General features: G+C 40.3%; 1 protein-coding gene across 10 annotated transcripts in view; it reads right to left on the bottom strand.

The window, feature by feature from the left end:
* The window catches only part of TPK1 (thiamin pyrophosphokinase 1), a 214,438-nt gene that overhangs the window by 13,565 nt on the left and 186,493 nt on the right, over positions 1 to 14,380 (bottom strand). For 2 of the 10 annotated variants that reach the window (XM_048939504.1, XM_048939496.1), the window contains one exon: positions 1,762 to 9,903. The exons of 3 other annotated variants lie outside the window; for them this stretch is intronic. In XM_048939504.1, coding sequence (XP_048795461.1) covers positions 9,814 to 9,903 — 90 coding nt within the window. In that variant the 3' untranslated portion in view covers positions 1,762 to 9,813. 5 more of the 10 variants (XM_048939503.1, XM_048939497.1, XR_007375793.1 and 2 more) reach the window with 4 other exon arrangements.

Here is a 14,380-nt window from a genome sequence, read left to right on the forward strand (position 1 = left end):
CAGAATACAGTAAGTTTAGGAGTCTGCCTTGATTCCATCAGCCCTTCCTGTATTAAAACAAAAGATAACATCCAGAGAAACCTCCTTCCACTAGAAATAGGAGGAACTCAAAAGTTTTGAGTCTCTTTTTCCTTCTGAAGGGAGTACATGCTCAACAGAGATGATCCACTTCAACCTGTCTTCTGCACACTGTTAGGTTCTGGACCACTAGCATGGAAAACTGAAGTCCTAGGGGGAAAACAAAACAAAAAAAACAAACAAAAAAATAAACCACAGCAGAAAGGGGAACGATACCATCTTGAAGACACTTGTAACAAAACTGGAGTTGTTAAAATACATCAAGGAAGGAAGAGTTTATTTCAGCAGACCACAGCTGGGTCCTACTGTTACTGTTGAGTAAAATGTCGGTTCTCAGGGCTTCAGTAGAAGTGCTGGAAACCGCTACTCACTGCTGCTATTTGGAAATAAATTTTTACAAGCATCTCATAAGAATGCGCCATGCTTGCATTCAGCCTAAAGGAACTACTCTAATCAGTAAACAGGTTATGTTGTTTTCCTTCTTTTGCCTGTAGGCATGACGCTCCGTATCACAAAGTCATGGAAGGCAAGGTTTGGAAATCAGATGCACAGCAGTTGTCTGTCTCTCAATACAAAAACCTTCTCTTCCAGAATAGGACCCAAATGCTGGACTTTTTGGGTTAAATTCTGATTTTACACAGATGTGAGTATCAGCATGGAATCATCATCAACTAAAACACAAAACTTCCCCAACAAATCCTTAATTGCTAATGGGAATTTCGGTAACTGCACTCTTGAAAATCCTGGCACTCCAAACTTTAAATTTTTATTCAAGGTTGTAATTAGGAGTGTACATTTGAATGATATTGAATGATACATTGAATATCATCCTCAGGGGCAGCTGTAGTTCTAAGACCCCCACACACTCATCTTTAGAGTATGTACGTACATAATTTGGACCCTATGTAGTCAGGCTAGTTAGCTGCCCCTTTCTGCAGGCTACAATCCAGAGAGATACTGAATACTGAGTTAACGCAGACATGTCACTGAAACCGTAAAAATCTCAGCACCCAACCTGTGTCGTACTGAGTCAAAGTCCAAAGTGTTCCTTCTGAAGTGTCTGACCACAAAGTGCAAAGGTAAAATGACAAAGAAATTTGTAAACTCTTATAACAATGTCTAGACTCACTGGTTCATTTAATGCTTGATTTGAAAGCAAAGAAAACAAGGCAAAACAAAGTCCAGCAAAGCCCTTCTACTTTTAAATTACTCTCTTTATATACTTAATATTTATATATATTTATTTACTAATGACAGTAAAACACATCACTAACAATATGGTATGAAAACTCCTCTGTTTTAACCCAGCAGCAGTTTTTCCTAGAACAATTATGCTAATTTGCCTTTTTTTGATTAAAGGAAGGCAATTTGCTTCGCTTAGATATGTCTTGTCTGCAGCAAACTGTCTGTACCTTTGGCATGCACACAGAACATCAAAACAAACAAAGAAAAGACTAAGAAAGATCTAGCATCCAAAAACTGCTCAATCTTGACACTGTGTAGTTCCTCAAACTTTAATTACATATTGGTTGTGGAAGAGAAAAAATGTATTTGGCACATTAAACCAAAATTGGGTTAATGTGACCCTAGTGACAAGCAGCCAACTTCAGGCACACAAGGAAGTCCAACACTACTTTTTAAGAAATGTTACATGCAGAAATTATCATTAAATGTACCCTCTTGCCCACCATGACACAAACCATAGTTGCATGTTCATAAATTCATCCTATGAAGTGATCTGGACATTCTGATACCTCCAATTTATCAACATAAATCACCAAACCTCACAGCAAACCTTCTGTCATAAGAAAACATTGTGGGCCCTACATTGTAGGGTGCCCAATAATCAACACAGTGGAAAAATATTTTCATACACATCACTGGAAACATCCACATGCTGCTCTACAAATCTTCACATTGGGGGGATTTTTCTCTTGAGATGTGGTAATAGATTACTTGGAGAGAAATGGAAGACCCAGGTAGAGGCTGCATAATACTAAGCAAACTTGCTTCCTTCCCTTTGGTTGCCTCCTAAAAGTGTATTTAATTGCCAAAACTGCTGTTAACTCTGTATTGCCAACACAGATGCAAAAGGCATGCGTGATACATTAGAACCACCAGCCTGCCTGTACATCTGCTTCATCCTACTCTGAGGGCCATGCGGGCATTGCTCTTTTTTATTTCCTGACCACAGCCCATTTCACTGGTTCCACTGCCATCACCTACCTTCTGGAAAGCATTTGGTATCCCCTTCTCAGCCACCACTTCCCTATTTTCTATGTCAGTCAAAATCTACTGACTTCTGTGTGGGCACAGGAGATGTTGGGCATGCTCACACCTTTTCTCTTCTTCCCCATGGAGATTCAGTCTCTATGTTACCATAACAAGATTTTCATCTTATTGCTTAGTCCCTTTGAATGTTGGCCGATGGGATATTCAATGTGAGCCAGCAGTGTGTGCTTGCAGCCCAGGAGGCCAACCATATCTTGGACTGCATCTATAGAAGTGTGACCAGCAGGCCAAAGGATGTGATTCTGCCCTTCTACTCTCCTCTTGTGAGACACTACCTGGAGTACTGTGTCCAGTTCTAGAGCCCCCAACACAAGAAGGATATGGAGTTGTTGGAGCAGGTCCAGAGGAGGGCCATGAAGTTAATCAGAGGGCTGGAGCACCTCCCCTATGAGGACAGGCTGAGAGAGTTGGGGTTCTTCAGCCTGGAGAACAAGAGGAGGTCTCCTCTGAGGAGACCTTACAGCGACCTTCCAGTAATTGAAGGGAGACTGGGAATGAACTTTTTATAAGGACATATAGCGACAGGACAAGGGAAAGTGGTTTTAAACTGAAAAACAGTAGATTTATACTAGATACTAGGAATAAATTCTTTACTGTGAGCGTGGTGAAGCATTTCAACAGGTTGCCCAGAGAGGTTGTGAATGCCCCCTCTTGGGAAGCATTCAAAGCCAGGCTGGATGGGACTTTAAGCAACCTTGTTTGGAGGGAGGTGTCCCTGCCTTTAGCAGAGGGGTTGAAACTAAATGATCTTAAGGGTCCCTTCAAACCCAAACCATTCAATGATTCTATGACTAAGCCTCAGCAAGTTCCCAGATTGTCAGTCCAACACTTTAATATACTTTTTGTTCAATATTTTTAAAGTTGCATAAGAAAAATAGAACTGTAAAGTCTCATTTACAGGGAGGAATGTGGCCTCCCTTTTCCCATACTTTTGACAGAAAAGTACAGCATACGGTATATAGTATTTATCCCCATGTGGGCTCTGAAATCTGTGACGCTTAGCAGAAAAGCAAATGCCCTCCACAATTCTCCACCCACAGAAAAGACATCAGGATTGGCACATTAAATCAGTAGAAATTTCCTTGATGCAAACAAACAAGGAGGAAGCAGTGTCCTTTTCTCATGAGTTGTATAGCCGCTTGCCTTTGGAGGACATTGGCCTACTTCTCTTTAAGCCATTAGTTACTCATTCTACAGCAGAGGAGAAGATGTGTTAAAACCAAAGAATATCTTGAGTTGGAGAAGACCTACAAAGATCAAGTTAAACTCTGGTTCCACACAGGGCGACCCCAAATTCAAACTCTGTGTCTGAAAGTTGTCCAAATGCTTCTGGAAATCTGACAGGCTTGGGGTCATGACCACAGGCTTGGGGAGACTATTCCAGTGCCCAATCACACTCTCAGTGAAGAATCTTTCCCTAATACCCAATCTTGCCCACCTTCGCAATGCAGCTACATGCCGTTCCTTCAGGTCCTGACACTGTCATCACAGAGAAGAGATCAGCACCTGCCCCTCTGCTTTCCTGGGCTGTGGCTGCTGTAATGCCTCCCTTCGTTCTCCTCTTCATTGGGCTGAACAAACCAAGGGATCTCATCTGCTCCTCATACGTCTTGCCCTACAGATACTTTCACCATTTTTGGATTCTGTCCAATAGCTTTTTGTCTTTCTTATATTGTGGCCCCCACAGTGCTTGAAGTGAGGCTGCACGAAGGCAGAGCAGAAGGGAACAATCCCTCACCAGGACAGCAGTGTTTGGAGAGAAGAAATGCACTTAATGCTTCACAGTGCCTTACTCAACTGAAATGCCTGCAGAAGCCATATCTACAGGCATAACTAAAATAGTCCCAAGTTGCTGCATCTCATGCCAGCATCCAAAGTGGCTCCTGGATGGTTCAGGAAGGACAAGGAAGGACAATTCAGCTTTGTATTTCCCCTCTGGTGTCATTACAGCTTCAGAGAACCACAGAATTCAGTTCCTGGAATGTATTTCTCTCTGTTCAGGCTAACGTCACACACTTCCTCTTGTAAAACATAGATGCAGTATGCACTGGCAGCTCTGAGGGTAAAAGGCTCTGTTAGGATTGCCACCACATCTTCCCATAGATATCAACCTTTTCTTCAAGCTCTTCTATAGTGCATAGTTCATCAGTGTAAATTTGTCAGGATGCATCTAACTTTTAAATGATAATAACTTCATATCTTAAAAGTTTTAGGTTCTTCATTATCAGTTAGGAAAATTTACAGCGAGACTGGCCACATTTTGAATTTCTGAGACAACATGGACTGAACTTGAGACAGAAAAAGGAAAAAAAAATAATTGAGAGGAGTATTACCAGGTAGTTCCATATATAGTGGAGTAATAGAACATAAGTCAATTCTAATACATTGTCTAGCTGTCTTGTTCAATCCCTCATTTATTTCAGTCTTGAATCTCTAAATATCATCTGTCCTATGGGAGAACTATTACAGGCACTCGTTTATAGTAATGACATCTGTTTCACAGAGCTATCAAGCCCGCAACAGCACCAGACACTTTCAGCTTTGGAACTGAAGCTTGTCCCATTGCACTTTATCACAGACCACGTGAGATTCTGTGTATCCATTCTTTTTGGGAGCATCTCTCCAGTAGCAGAGCAGGAGCTCACTCTGCTCTTCCTTGCAGCTTAGATGCTGGACACCTTATCTTGCAGAACCCTTCCTCCCACCTTTTCTGGGCTCATACCAGTCTCACAACATCATGAAGAGGAAAGAACACACTCTGCTTGTTGGAAGAAGCTGCATAAACGTGTGACAAAACTCCACATTGGGAGCATTCTGAAGAAAAAAAAAATAAAAAGACATTTAAAAAGAAAAGACACAGATAGGTTCGACCTTGATATTGGTTCTACCTGCTCCTATCAGAACAGTTCTGGGCATCGAGAAATGCTGCTGAATATCTGTACATGACGCTTTGAGCACCACTTCCAATTTTTTTTGCAGCAAATTGGTCAAAATTTTTCTTCCCAAGTCATTGTGAAGAGACAAAGCAAAATCAGCTGTGACACCAGTGACACAGGGGGAGGCAACATGATAGAACGAACTTCTCCATTAAAGCAAAGCAGCTGCTGCTTTGATAATATTCTAGTGTGCTGTGCTCTCACGGAGTTGCAAGGGAGCAATGGCTGAAGCCAGCTGCAACAAGAGAAGTCCATGTTACACTGACCTCAGAAGTCTAATACAAAATCTGCACTGCTACCCCCACAGAAGAGCAGTTAGTTCACACTATAACCCTAGGAACCATCTCCATAGACATACATATGGTAGACACAGTTTTGGGAGAGGTGCCCTGGGCTTAACACCAGTATGACAGAGAACAGAAGATGGCCTACCGTCAACCCCTCCTACATGAACAAAATACAAGCCATGCTTATGACCTGAGAGGGAATTGTTACTGAGCCTAGCCTATAGAGAAATCCCTGCACCACCCAGTTGGGTGTAGTAGCTCAAAGAAGCCACTGCAGCCTCTTGGAGCAGTTTTCTTGTAAACAGACAGTTGTAAGTATTAGAAGAAAAGTAACTAAATTCTATAACTTAAAAAAAGTTTGTGAACTGAATCTAAGTGGCAGTATTGCTATCAACCTGATATCTAATTTCGTTAGAGGTGATTTAGATATAATGCATTGTTTTAACAAAAATGATCTGCGGTCTGCAAGTGCCAGTATAATGTTTGTAAGTGGCAGTACGTTTCTGTATTTGCCAGTACAGGCAAAGTCTTGAATACGGGTGACCTCACTGTGCAGTGGTACAATCTGTGTGCAACCGCTTTCAAGACAAGTGACTCCAGTCAGTTTGCACAACAAAACAGTTCAAAAAGTAAGCCAAATGAAATTAAATCCACTTCTAATTGGTTATGCTTCCAGATAAGTGCTATTTATATATACTTGACAAGAGACATGGAACAAGTTCCAGGTAATCAAATCACTTTGCTGAAAGAAACACTGCCAAGCATGTATTAGTTCACTGTACGCTCATCACAGTTTAATATCCTGAAACTGTGATCCTAGATAGGCTCCCAGGGAAAGCTACAAGACAACTAATTGCAGTACTTCCTTCATGAATGTTCTTTCATGCTTTGGAATATTTTGAAAACTTCTTTTCACTTGAAAATGAAATAATAAACATTTTACAATTTCACTCTCTTTAGATACATGGACTGTTCAAAGTCAACCACTCCAGATCTTTCAGCAGAACTCCAGTTCTTAAACAGAATAACAACAGCCTTTCAGTTTTGTCCTTCTAGTGCCTTTTTTCAATTATATATCAAAATTTAACTACTTAAAGGCTTGCTGTTTCACTTCAAGAGTGGAAAAGGACAAAAGCATCGTTCCCTGGCCTTTCTTCCCAAGGAGCCAGAGAGATGAAATTTTAAAAAAGTCTTTTAACTTCTCTAAAGAACTGTTTCATAAAAAAGCAGATATACAAAGTAGAACGCACATCTACAAGGTTGTTCAGACTGAATGAGCAGTGACTGACTGCTTTTGTTCCCCCCTTTCTTGAAAAGCAGCGATAAATGCTATTTGTGGGCTGATGGAATTCTCCAGCCCCAGTAACACACTGAAGAGGACTGTGAGGCCTCCAGAGTTTATTAGGCATAGCTGTACAAATGCTCAGCTCAAAAAGAGGGTGGCTCAACACCACCCCCTCACTGTCATTCCTTCCCATTAGTTTATTTCCTCAGTAAGCTGGATGTGTTTTCTAGCAAGGGGGAAAGTGCCGGGTGACAGATCATCATGATACATTTCTGTATCTAATGATATACTGATGTGATTTTCACCATGATTTGCTAAAGGAAATTGAGTATTTTCATCTAATTCTGAAGAATGCAAAAAATGCAAGGAGGTAAGTGGGTTTTTTCAACCTGAATATTTAGCAGTGACCTCCTTGACAGCATGCTGCAATTATATTTCTGCTATCTCATTAATCTCCTAATTGTCCTCTTCAATAGCCACTACACTTACCGTAGCCATCCAGTTTGAAAAAAGATCACTCAGTGTCGACGCAGATTCCACTGTACCAATTTTTACCAGCAATAAATGTAATATCAAGGGAAAATAAACCAGAGATGCGAGCATCTCATACCAGTCACAAAATAAACATCTTTCTGTGTGTTCAGTGGTGAGTCAGTGGATCCTAGGCGGACGGAAACCATATTAGAAAAGATTTGTGATCTATGTTGGGTGAAAACTCGTCCCATCTTCATAACCCTACTCCTTCTCAAGTGACAAGGGAAATACAGCAGACTTATCAGTTCTTTGTCAGCTCCAGTGCACCCACTGAAGAGTCGTATTCACTAACAAAATAAAGTAATAGAAAGCAAAAGACCATCTTGAAAGATTTTCCAACACTCCACCACAAAGAGATGTTCACTGCTACAGCAACAGCAGCAGCAATACTTTTGAGCAGGGGCTTCTGGTGGCTGCTTTGCCTTGGTGATACCATAAGAGGAAAATAAGAATTTTACTTCTTTATTGGTGAGCAAGAGGGATGGGAATGTAACAAATGACCCTTGACATAAGGTACTTGATTAAGAATTGATTTTTTTAATGACAGATTCAATTTTGTTTTAAAAACCGAAACAAAACATTCGGCAATCAAAGAAAAGCTATGTAAATACTGGTTAATAAGCTTTAATATCATACCACAATACTTTTTCATGTTAGTTAATATAGTTAATAAGCTATTTGTGAATTTTGTTTATATACATACAATATATGGCTTTATTTCACAATAACAACAACAACAACAACAACAAGAAACACCAAAGCATTGCTAACAGCAACAATTAGTCACTTTAAACAGATGCTGACAGTGAACATGAGATTATTCGCCTCCTTTATACTCATCCATTAAGACATCATTTTAATCATTTGTTTAGAAGCCATTTTTTCTCCTGCTTACTTGATACTTAGGGATTTTGAATCAGATTCTGTGAATTCTTTTGCCTGTGAAATATCCTGAAGCTAATTCTGCACCATTTTTATCCCAGCAGCACTGAAAGGTTTCTGTCCAATGCACAGTTCAAGTTGCAGTGATGCTGAATTCACAAGGTGAGAAACAGGAGGAGTTTGCTTGATTTTGGTATTTAGCCTTTTGTTCACTCCTGACTGAACAGGCACTATGGATGAGAATTTTGACTGAGAAAGAGAAATTTCAGAACAAAAATCTACAGAGAGCTGCAATCTCCGGAAAGGTTACCAAGTATTTCTGAACTGCAAGATAGATTGCTGCTCACAGGGAGCAGTGTGATCCACTTTGCTGAAAGATGCAAAAAAAAAATCTTGCACCTTCTGCTTTTTGATGCCTTTCATCATTCTTTACATCAGAAAATGTCTTACTTTCAGCTGGGATATAACTGTTCTCTTCAGAGTTTCTGGTATGATGCCGTCCTTTTGATTCAAGAAGAAAAACGATGTTGATAACACAAGGATGTTTATAATTGCTGATAAGCAGTGTTATATAGAGCCAAGGCCATTCTCAGAGAAGGGCCCAAGGTGCTGGGAGGGAACAGAATTGGGAGAGCTGACTTAAACTGGCCAAAGCAATATTCCATAACATATGACATCATGCAGAAGGAGTTTTGAAGGGGACAGAAACTCGTCTAACTCTCTTCTGGTGCTTGGTAGGCTAGATGGGCATCAGTTTGGGGGATGTGGAGAGTATACTTCTAAGAGAGCTTGTGCATCACTTGTTACACATATTTGTATATATATATATAGTCATAACTATTATTCTTTTTCTTTTCTCGATCCTAATAGTGTTGTCTCAACACACAAGTCCTATTCCGGTGGCTTTTTTCTTTATTCTCTCCTCCATCCCATGGGGAAGAGAGGAAAGTGAGTGAACAACTGTTTGGTGATCAGCAATCTGCTGAGTTAAACCACAACACTAAAGCAAATACTTGATGCTGGCCTAACACTTGGTGAGACATTGCCCTGTTCAAAAATCAAAATAGAACAAACACAATTTTCCCCACAGTGAAATCAGGACACAAATTCCCAGCAGATGGTGTTTTCAGATATCAGGTTTCCTATTTATCCTGTCTTTTGGAAATCAATCTCATATAATGTTGTCAAAAATTTATGGGCTGGTTTGGCCTGGTTCCAGGACTAGCGGGATTTTGCGAATCCACATCTCTAGAAAAGGCGAACAGGGGACTCCAAAAATAATTAAAAACAGAGGCAATGATCTGAGAAGAAATAAACTAATTAAGTAAATATGGTATGAGAACACAAGATAACACACTATAATACAATATAATTAGAATCAAAGCTAATAAATCAAATACAATGAGAGTATCTGAAAGTTGAACGCCTTATGCTAGTGCTGAGGCGATGTGTGTGGTTGGGATGAACAGCAGGGAGGCTGAGGATCGAAAAGCGGAAGGTCTGATGACCTACCAAGGCCTTACATCTGTTCCCGCTGAGCAAAAATGGTAACAACACAGTGTACAGTCTTCTGGGGTATGTAGTTCTCTTCTGGGACAGGTACCTGCAACTGGAGCATTAACACTTTAACTCCCAGTGCACTACGTAATGTTATGATGCGGAATACCGATAACCAAAAATCATAAAATCATGACAAATGTGAATGTGGAGAGGTAGAAAAGAGAAGATAAAAATTTGCATAGTACCACTCTTCCAATTTACTTATCTTATGACTCCATAAGGCATCTCTCACGCTCAAGTAAGGAGCTTTTTACTAATAAAAACAAAAGTAAGACACAGTCCCTGCAAAGTAAAATCAGCAACAAATATAACCCTTTCACCCTACTAAATGCTAGAAAAATGCATGGAAAGAAGGTTTTCCCTCTTAAATTACTTAATGAAATATATTTATGTCAGCATAACACAAGGACTATGTTTCCAGTATAAAACGGGGGAAAAGCTCTTTAGGACTCAAGCTATATTTGAAAAGAAGCAACAAAAGAGATATTTATTGCAGAATAAAAGTTTTGTCACATTGAATCAAATAAAGATTATTTGGAGATGTCTATAAATAAAGGCGTTATACTGGGCTAGAGTTAATTCACCTGCTATTTCTGCTCTAAATCATACATCATTGATAGAGCAATTTATTTTCAGAGGTGGCCTGCATTGGCAATGACAGACTATTTACTTCTAGCCTTGAGGCTCATAGTTCAAATTCCTTTTATTGCCCTAAGAAAGGCTTGGAGATATTGGCCTCAGGTCTCCACCCCATGCCAACAAAGATGAATGTGTTTAAAAAAAACCTTTGAAACAGACTTTTACACTGCTTTAGGTTTTTCTTACGTGCATTACTTGCTATAACTCCATGAACAAGCACAATATAACACATTCAAGTCATGAAACTCCCTCCAGTATTCCCAAGAGTAAGTATTCAAAAATTTTTCTTTACAAATCTCATATGGATACACAGAGGAACATCATGCTACATTCCATTGCAGAGGAACTGAATTGCCTGACTGTGAGTCTCTAAATCATAGCTAAATTAGAAGGATAGCATGATTTAAAAGAAGTGGTGGAGGTACTTTTCGAAGAGGCATCTGGAGAACACCTCTAAGTAACTTCTGATTCACCACTCAAAATCTTCATGGAGACTGTATCATGAGCCTATGGAACAGAAGGTCCTGCAGCAATGATGCAGAAAAGTGAAGATTTCTGTAGTCTGCCTTGGAAACGAAGTAATTGTCTCCATATTCTCAAAGCAGTGAGTGCAGCAGGTCTTTTCAAAAACCCCAAAATCTGTATTCTCCAAAAGGAAAGGCCAGGAGAGAAAAGGTAGGCATTGATTTCTGTGTCACAGCTCACTTTTCTCAGGTTCAAGACAATTCAGTTTCCCACCTGAGCAAATTCAGCTTTGAATTCCTAGGGGAAGCAGACAACCAGGTAGCTTTTGGCAAGAAATGGCAGTGGATATCTGTTTTTGCTACTCCACATACATATGTTGCTGAGCATAGAAATCAAAAGACAACCAAAAACATAAGTTAAATTTGAATGAGACTGGTGGATCATGACTGCAACAACTTGCTCACCTGGGGCACATCTCCTGCATGAAGCTCAATCAAAGCAGCTTGGTACAAATGGTGTGATTTAATAGGGAATGACTCAAGCTGACTCAAGCTAACTCAAGCTGGTATGTGAACATTTTGTGTTGATCACAACCTGAAAAAGAATAGGAAATGCAAATTCAACTGTTCCAGATTTTGAGTAGTGGCTGACCCTGACATTTGATCTGAACTTCACAGACAGACATCTGTCTCTGTTCAGGTGTGTCTCCAAATCAAACTGTCCATTTCACCTGCTTGGCACAGCAGGTCTTTGCATTGTCTATCCCTTAATTCCTTCCAATAAAAACATTAGTCAGGTCAGCTCAGCCAACAATTGGGACTGAAAAAGCTAATCTTATCTAGAGCACATCAGGAAGCATAAAGGTATACTGCTCTGACTGCATCAGTACTGAGTCTGCTTGGGGAGGGTAAGGCAGTGAAGTACTTCTCCCATTGCTACATCAGAAGCACATAGAGGACACAGTCACAACAATCCCTTTTGATGAGGTAATCCCAAAATGACTCCTTCCCTGTTTACATTTAAACGTATGTCTCTGTAAAACAGATCAGGCTTAATCCCCATACAAGCATTCTGGTTAATATAAATGTTTAAAGCAAGTACATCATCTCTAGTGAAAACATTCTTTTTTTCAGCAGAGCACAGCTAAGCAAGAAGCTCCGATTCAGATCAGCTGGTTGCTCTGTATACTTACAATTGGTATTTGTTTTAACGGAGATAGGCCCTGAGTTACATATGTGAATTAATTAATTAATTCTAGTGCCTGTGGTACTAATTCAGCACATGATTTCAGGCAGTCAAGCTCAAAAGCCCTCTCTGACAAAACGAGTGTCATAGTTCCTACTATAAATTGACCTTGTAAAACTCTCTGAGTTCACATCAGACTATCCTAGCACCTCTTTTCTCTCTTCCTTCACCTGTAGTTTACTGACTAGGTCTTGGTGCTACAAGACAATCTGGTGAGGCTTGGCAGGTCATTAATTCTATCAGATGTAGACTGACCTGGGAGAGTTTTATAGCAGGAGTGTTATAATAACTGACAAGTTATTAACTGTTGGGTTAATAAGCTCCATTTTTAAACATCTCATTTTCTATGCAGAACTGAACAAAATCTTGAGGAGAGACATGAATTAAGTGAACAAAAATTGAACAGCTTTCTTTTTCTTTCCTGTAAGAGCTTACATTACAGGACTAGGAAAGTAATCCTGCTCCTGTACTTGGCACTGGTGAGGCCCCACTTTGCCTTCAGTTTTGGGCACCTCAGTACAGAAGGGACATTGAGCTGCTGCAGCAGGTCCAAAAAAGGGCTAGAGAAGGGCTTGGAGAATATGCCCTATGAGGAATGACTAAAGGAACTGGGGCTGTTTAGTCTGGGGAAAAGGAGGCTTATTGCTCTCTTCAAATATCTGAAAGGTGATTACAGCAAGAGCTGGATTGGACTTTTCTCACTGGTGACAGGACAAGGGGAAATGGCCTCAAGTTGTGCCAGGATAAGTTTAGGTTTGTAGTTCAAGAAAAACTTGTTTACAGAAAGGGTTCTTAAGCACTGGAATAGGCTCCCCAGGGAGGTGGCTGAGTCACCACCCTGAGCACATTTAAAAACTGTTTGGATGCGGTGCTCAGGGACATGATTTAGCAGTGGGTTGTTAGAGTTAGGGTACTATGGTTGGGTTGTGGTTGGACTTGATGATCTTTAAGGTCTTTTCCAACCTGAATAATTCTATGATTCTGCGTACGATATTTCAACAGTTATTACATTAAAATCTAAAATAACGTAAGCTGTATCTAGCATACTAAATTACTCTCTCTTCATGTAACTCAAGGATCCAAGAGAAGGAAAAAAAAAAAAAGTGACAGAACAAAATGGGCACTATGCCTTGGTTAAAAACTAAGTAACTTGCATTAAGAACCTAAAGCAATATTCATATGCTTTCTCCTCAGTAATCAACAGGTAATAACTATTTGTTGATCAGCTCTTCAGATCACAGTTAAGTTAGAGATGGGTTTAAAAATGTTTTCTTCCAAGAAAACAATTCAGCTGCTCCAGGAAAACAGGATTAATGTTTTCTTGTGATGTTTCCTGCACCAGCTGTATCTTTAACCATACCGAGTGCACTTCTGCTATAAAACTCTCCCAAGTCAGTCTACCTCAGAATTAATGACCTGCCAAACCTCACCAGCTTGCCTAGTGGTACAAAAATCATCCAAATAATAAATGCTTACTAATGCTGCTATTTCTCACTAGTCCTGCCTTGCAATAGCATGCAGCCATGAACAGATGTGGAGAGATTGTGAGAGGTAGATTGTGTTTTTGCAGTAGAAGGTTCCAGTATTTTCTGTATGTAGTATAGGCCTTTACTGAACTTATAACCCTCTTGTGAAATTGCTGTTTTTCTTTGTCACTGGGTTATCCCTAGATGTAAGTCCGTGACAGGGGCACAGGCCCCGAAAAGAAAAAAAAATAGGAGAGACAGAAGAGCAAAGAAAAAAAAAAAAAGGTAGGGGTACAAACAGTTTGCCATGCTATCTGGCCGGCAAGGCACAAGGAGAGGCATGCTCCAGGAGAGGGGGAAAGGCAGAGAGCTGGCAGATAGTTTTAACAAAGAGAAAACACAACGGCAACGATCTGAGGAGGAATGGTAATTTACTAAATTTAGCCAAATCAAACAAAATGAGAGAGACAAGAGTACCCAAAGTGCGAGCAAAGCACGTGCCCAGCTCTGCAGCAAACTGAGCCGGCTGAGCGGCGGCAGAGGGAGAAGCGTCCGGGCGTCAGGTCCAGAGCGCCATCTATCTTTCTCTGTCCGCCAGGTCCTCCGGGAATGCCGCCCAGAATACTCAAAATGCCCATAAAAGGCAGTACACGGAACCAGAATATTAACTCTTTAACTCCCACTGGTTCCCATGATGTTCTTATGTGGAAT

This window comes from Lagopus muta, chromosome 3 (genome assembly GCF_023343835.1).
Source record: "Lagopus muta isolate bLagMut1 chromosome 3, bLagMut1 primary, whole genome shotgun sequence".
Lineage (NCBI taxonomy): Eukaryota > Metazoa > Chordata > Aves > Galliformes > Phasianidae > Lagopus > Lagopus muta.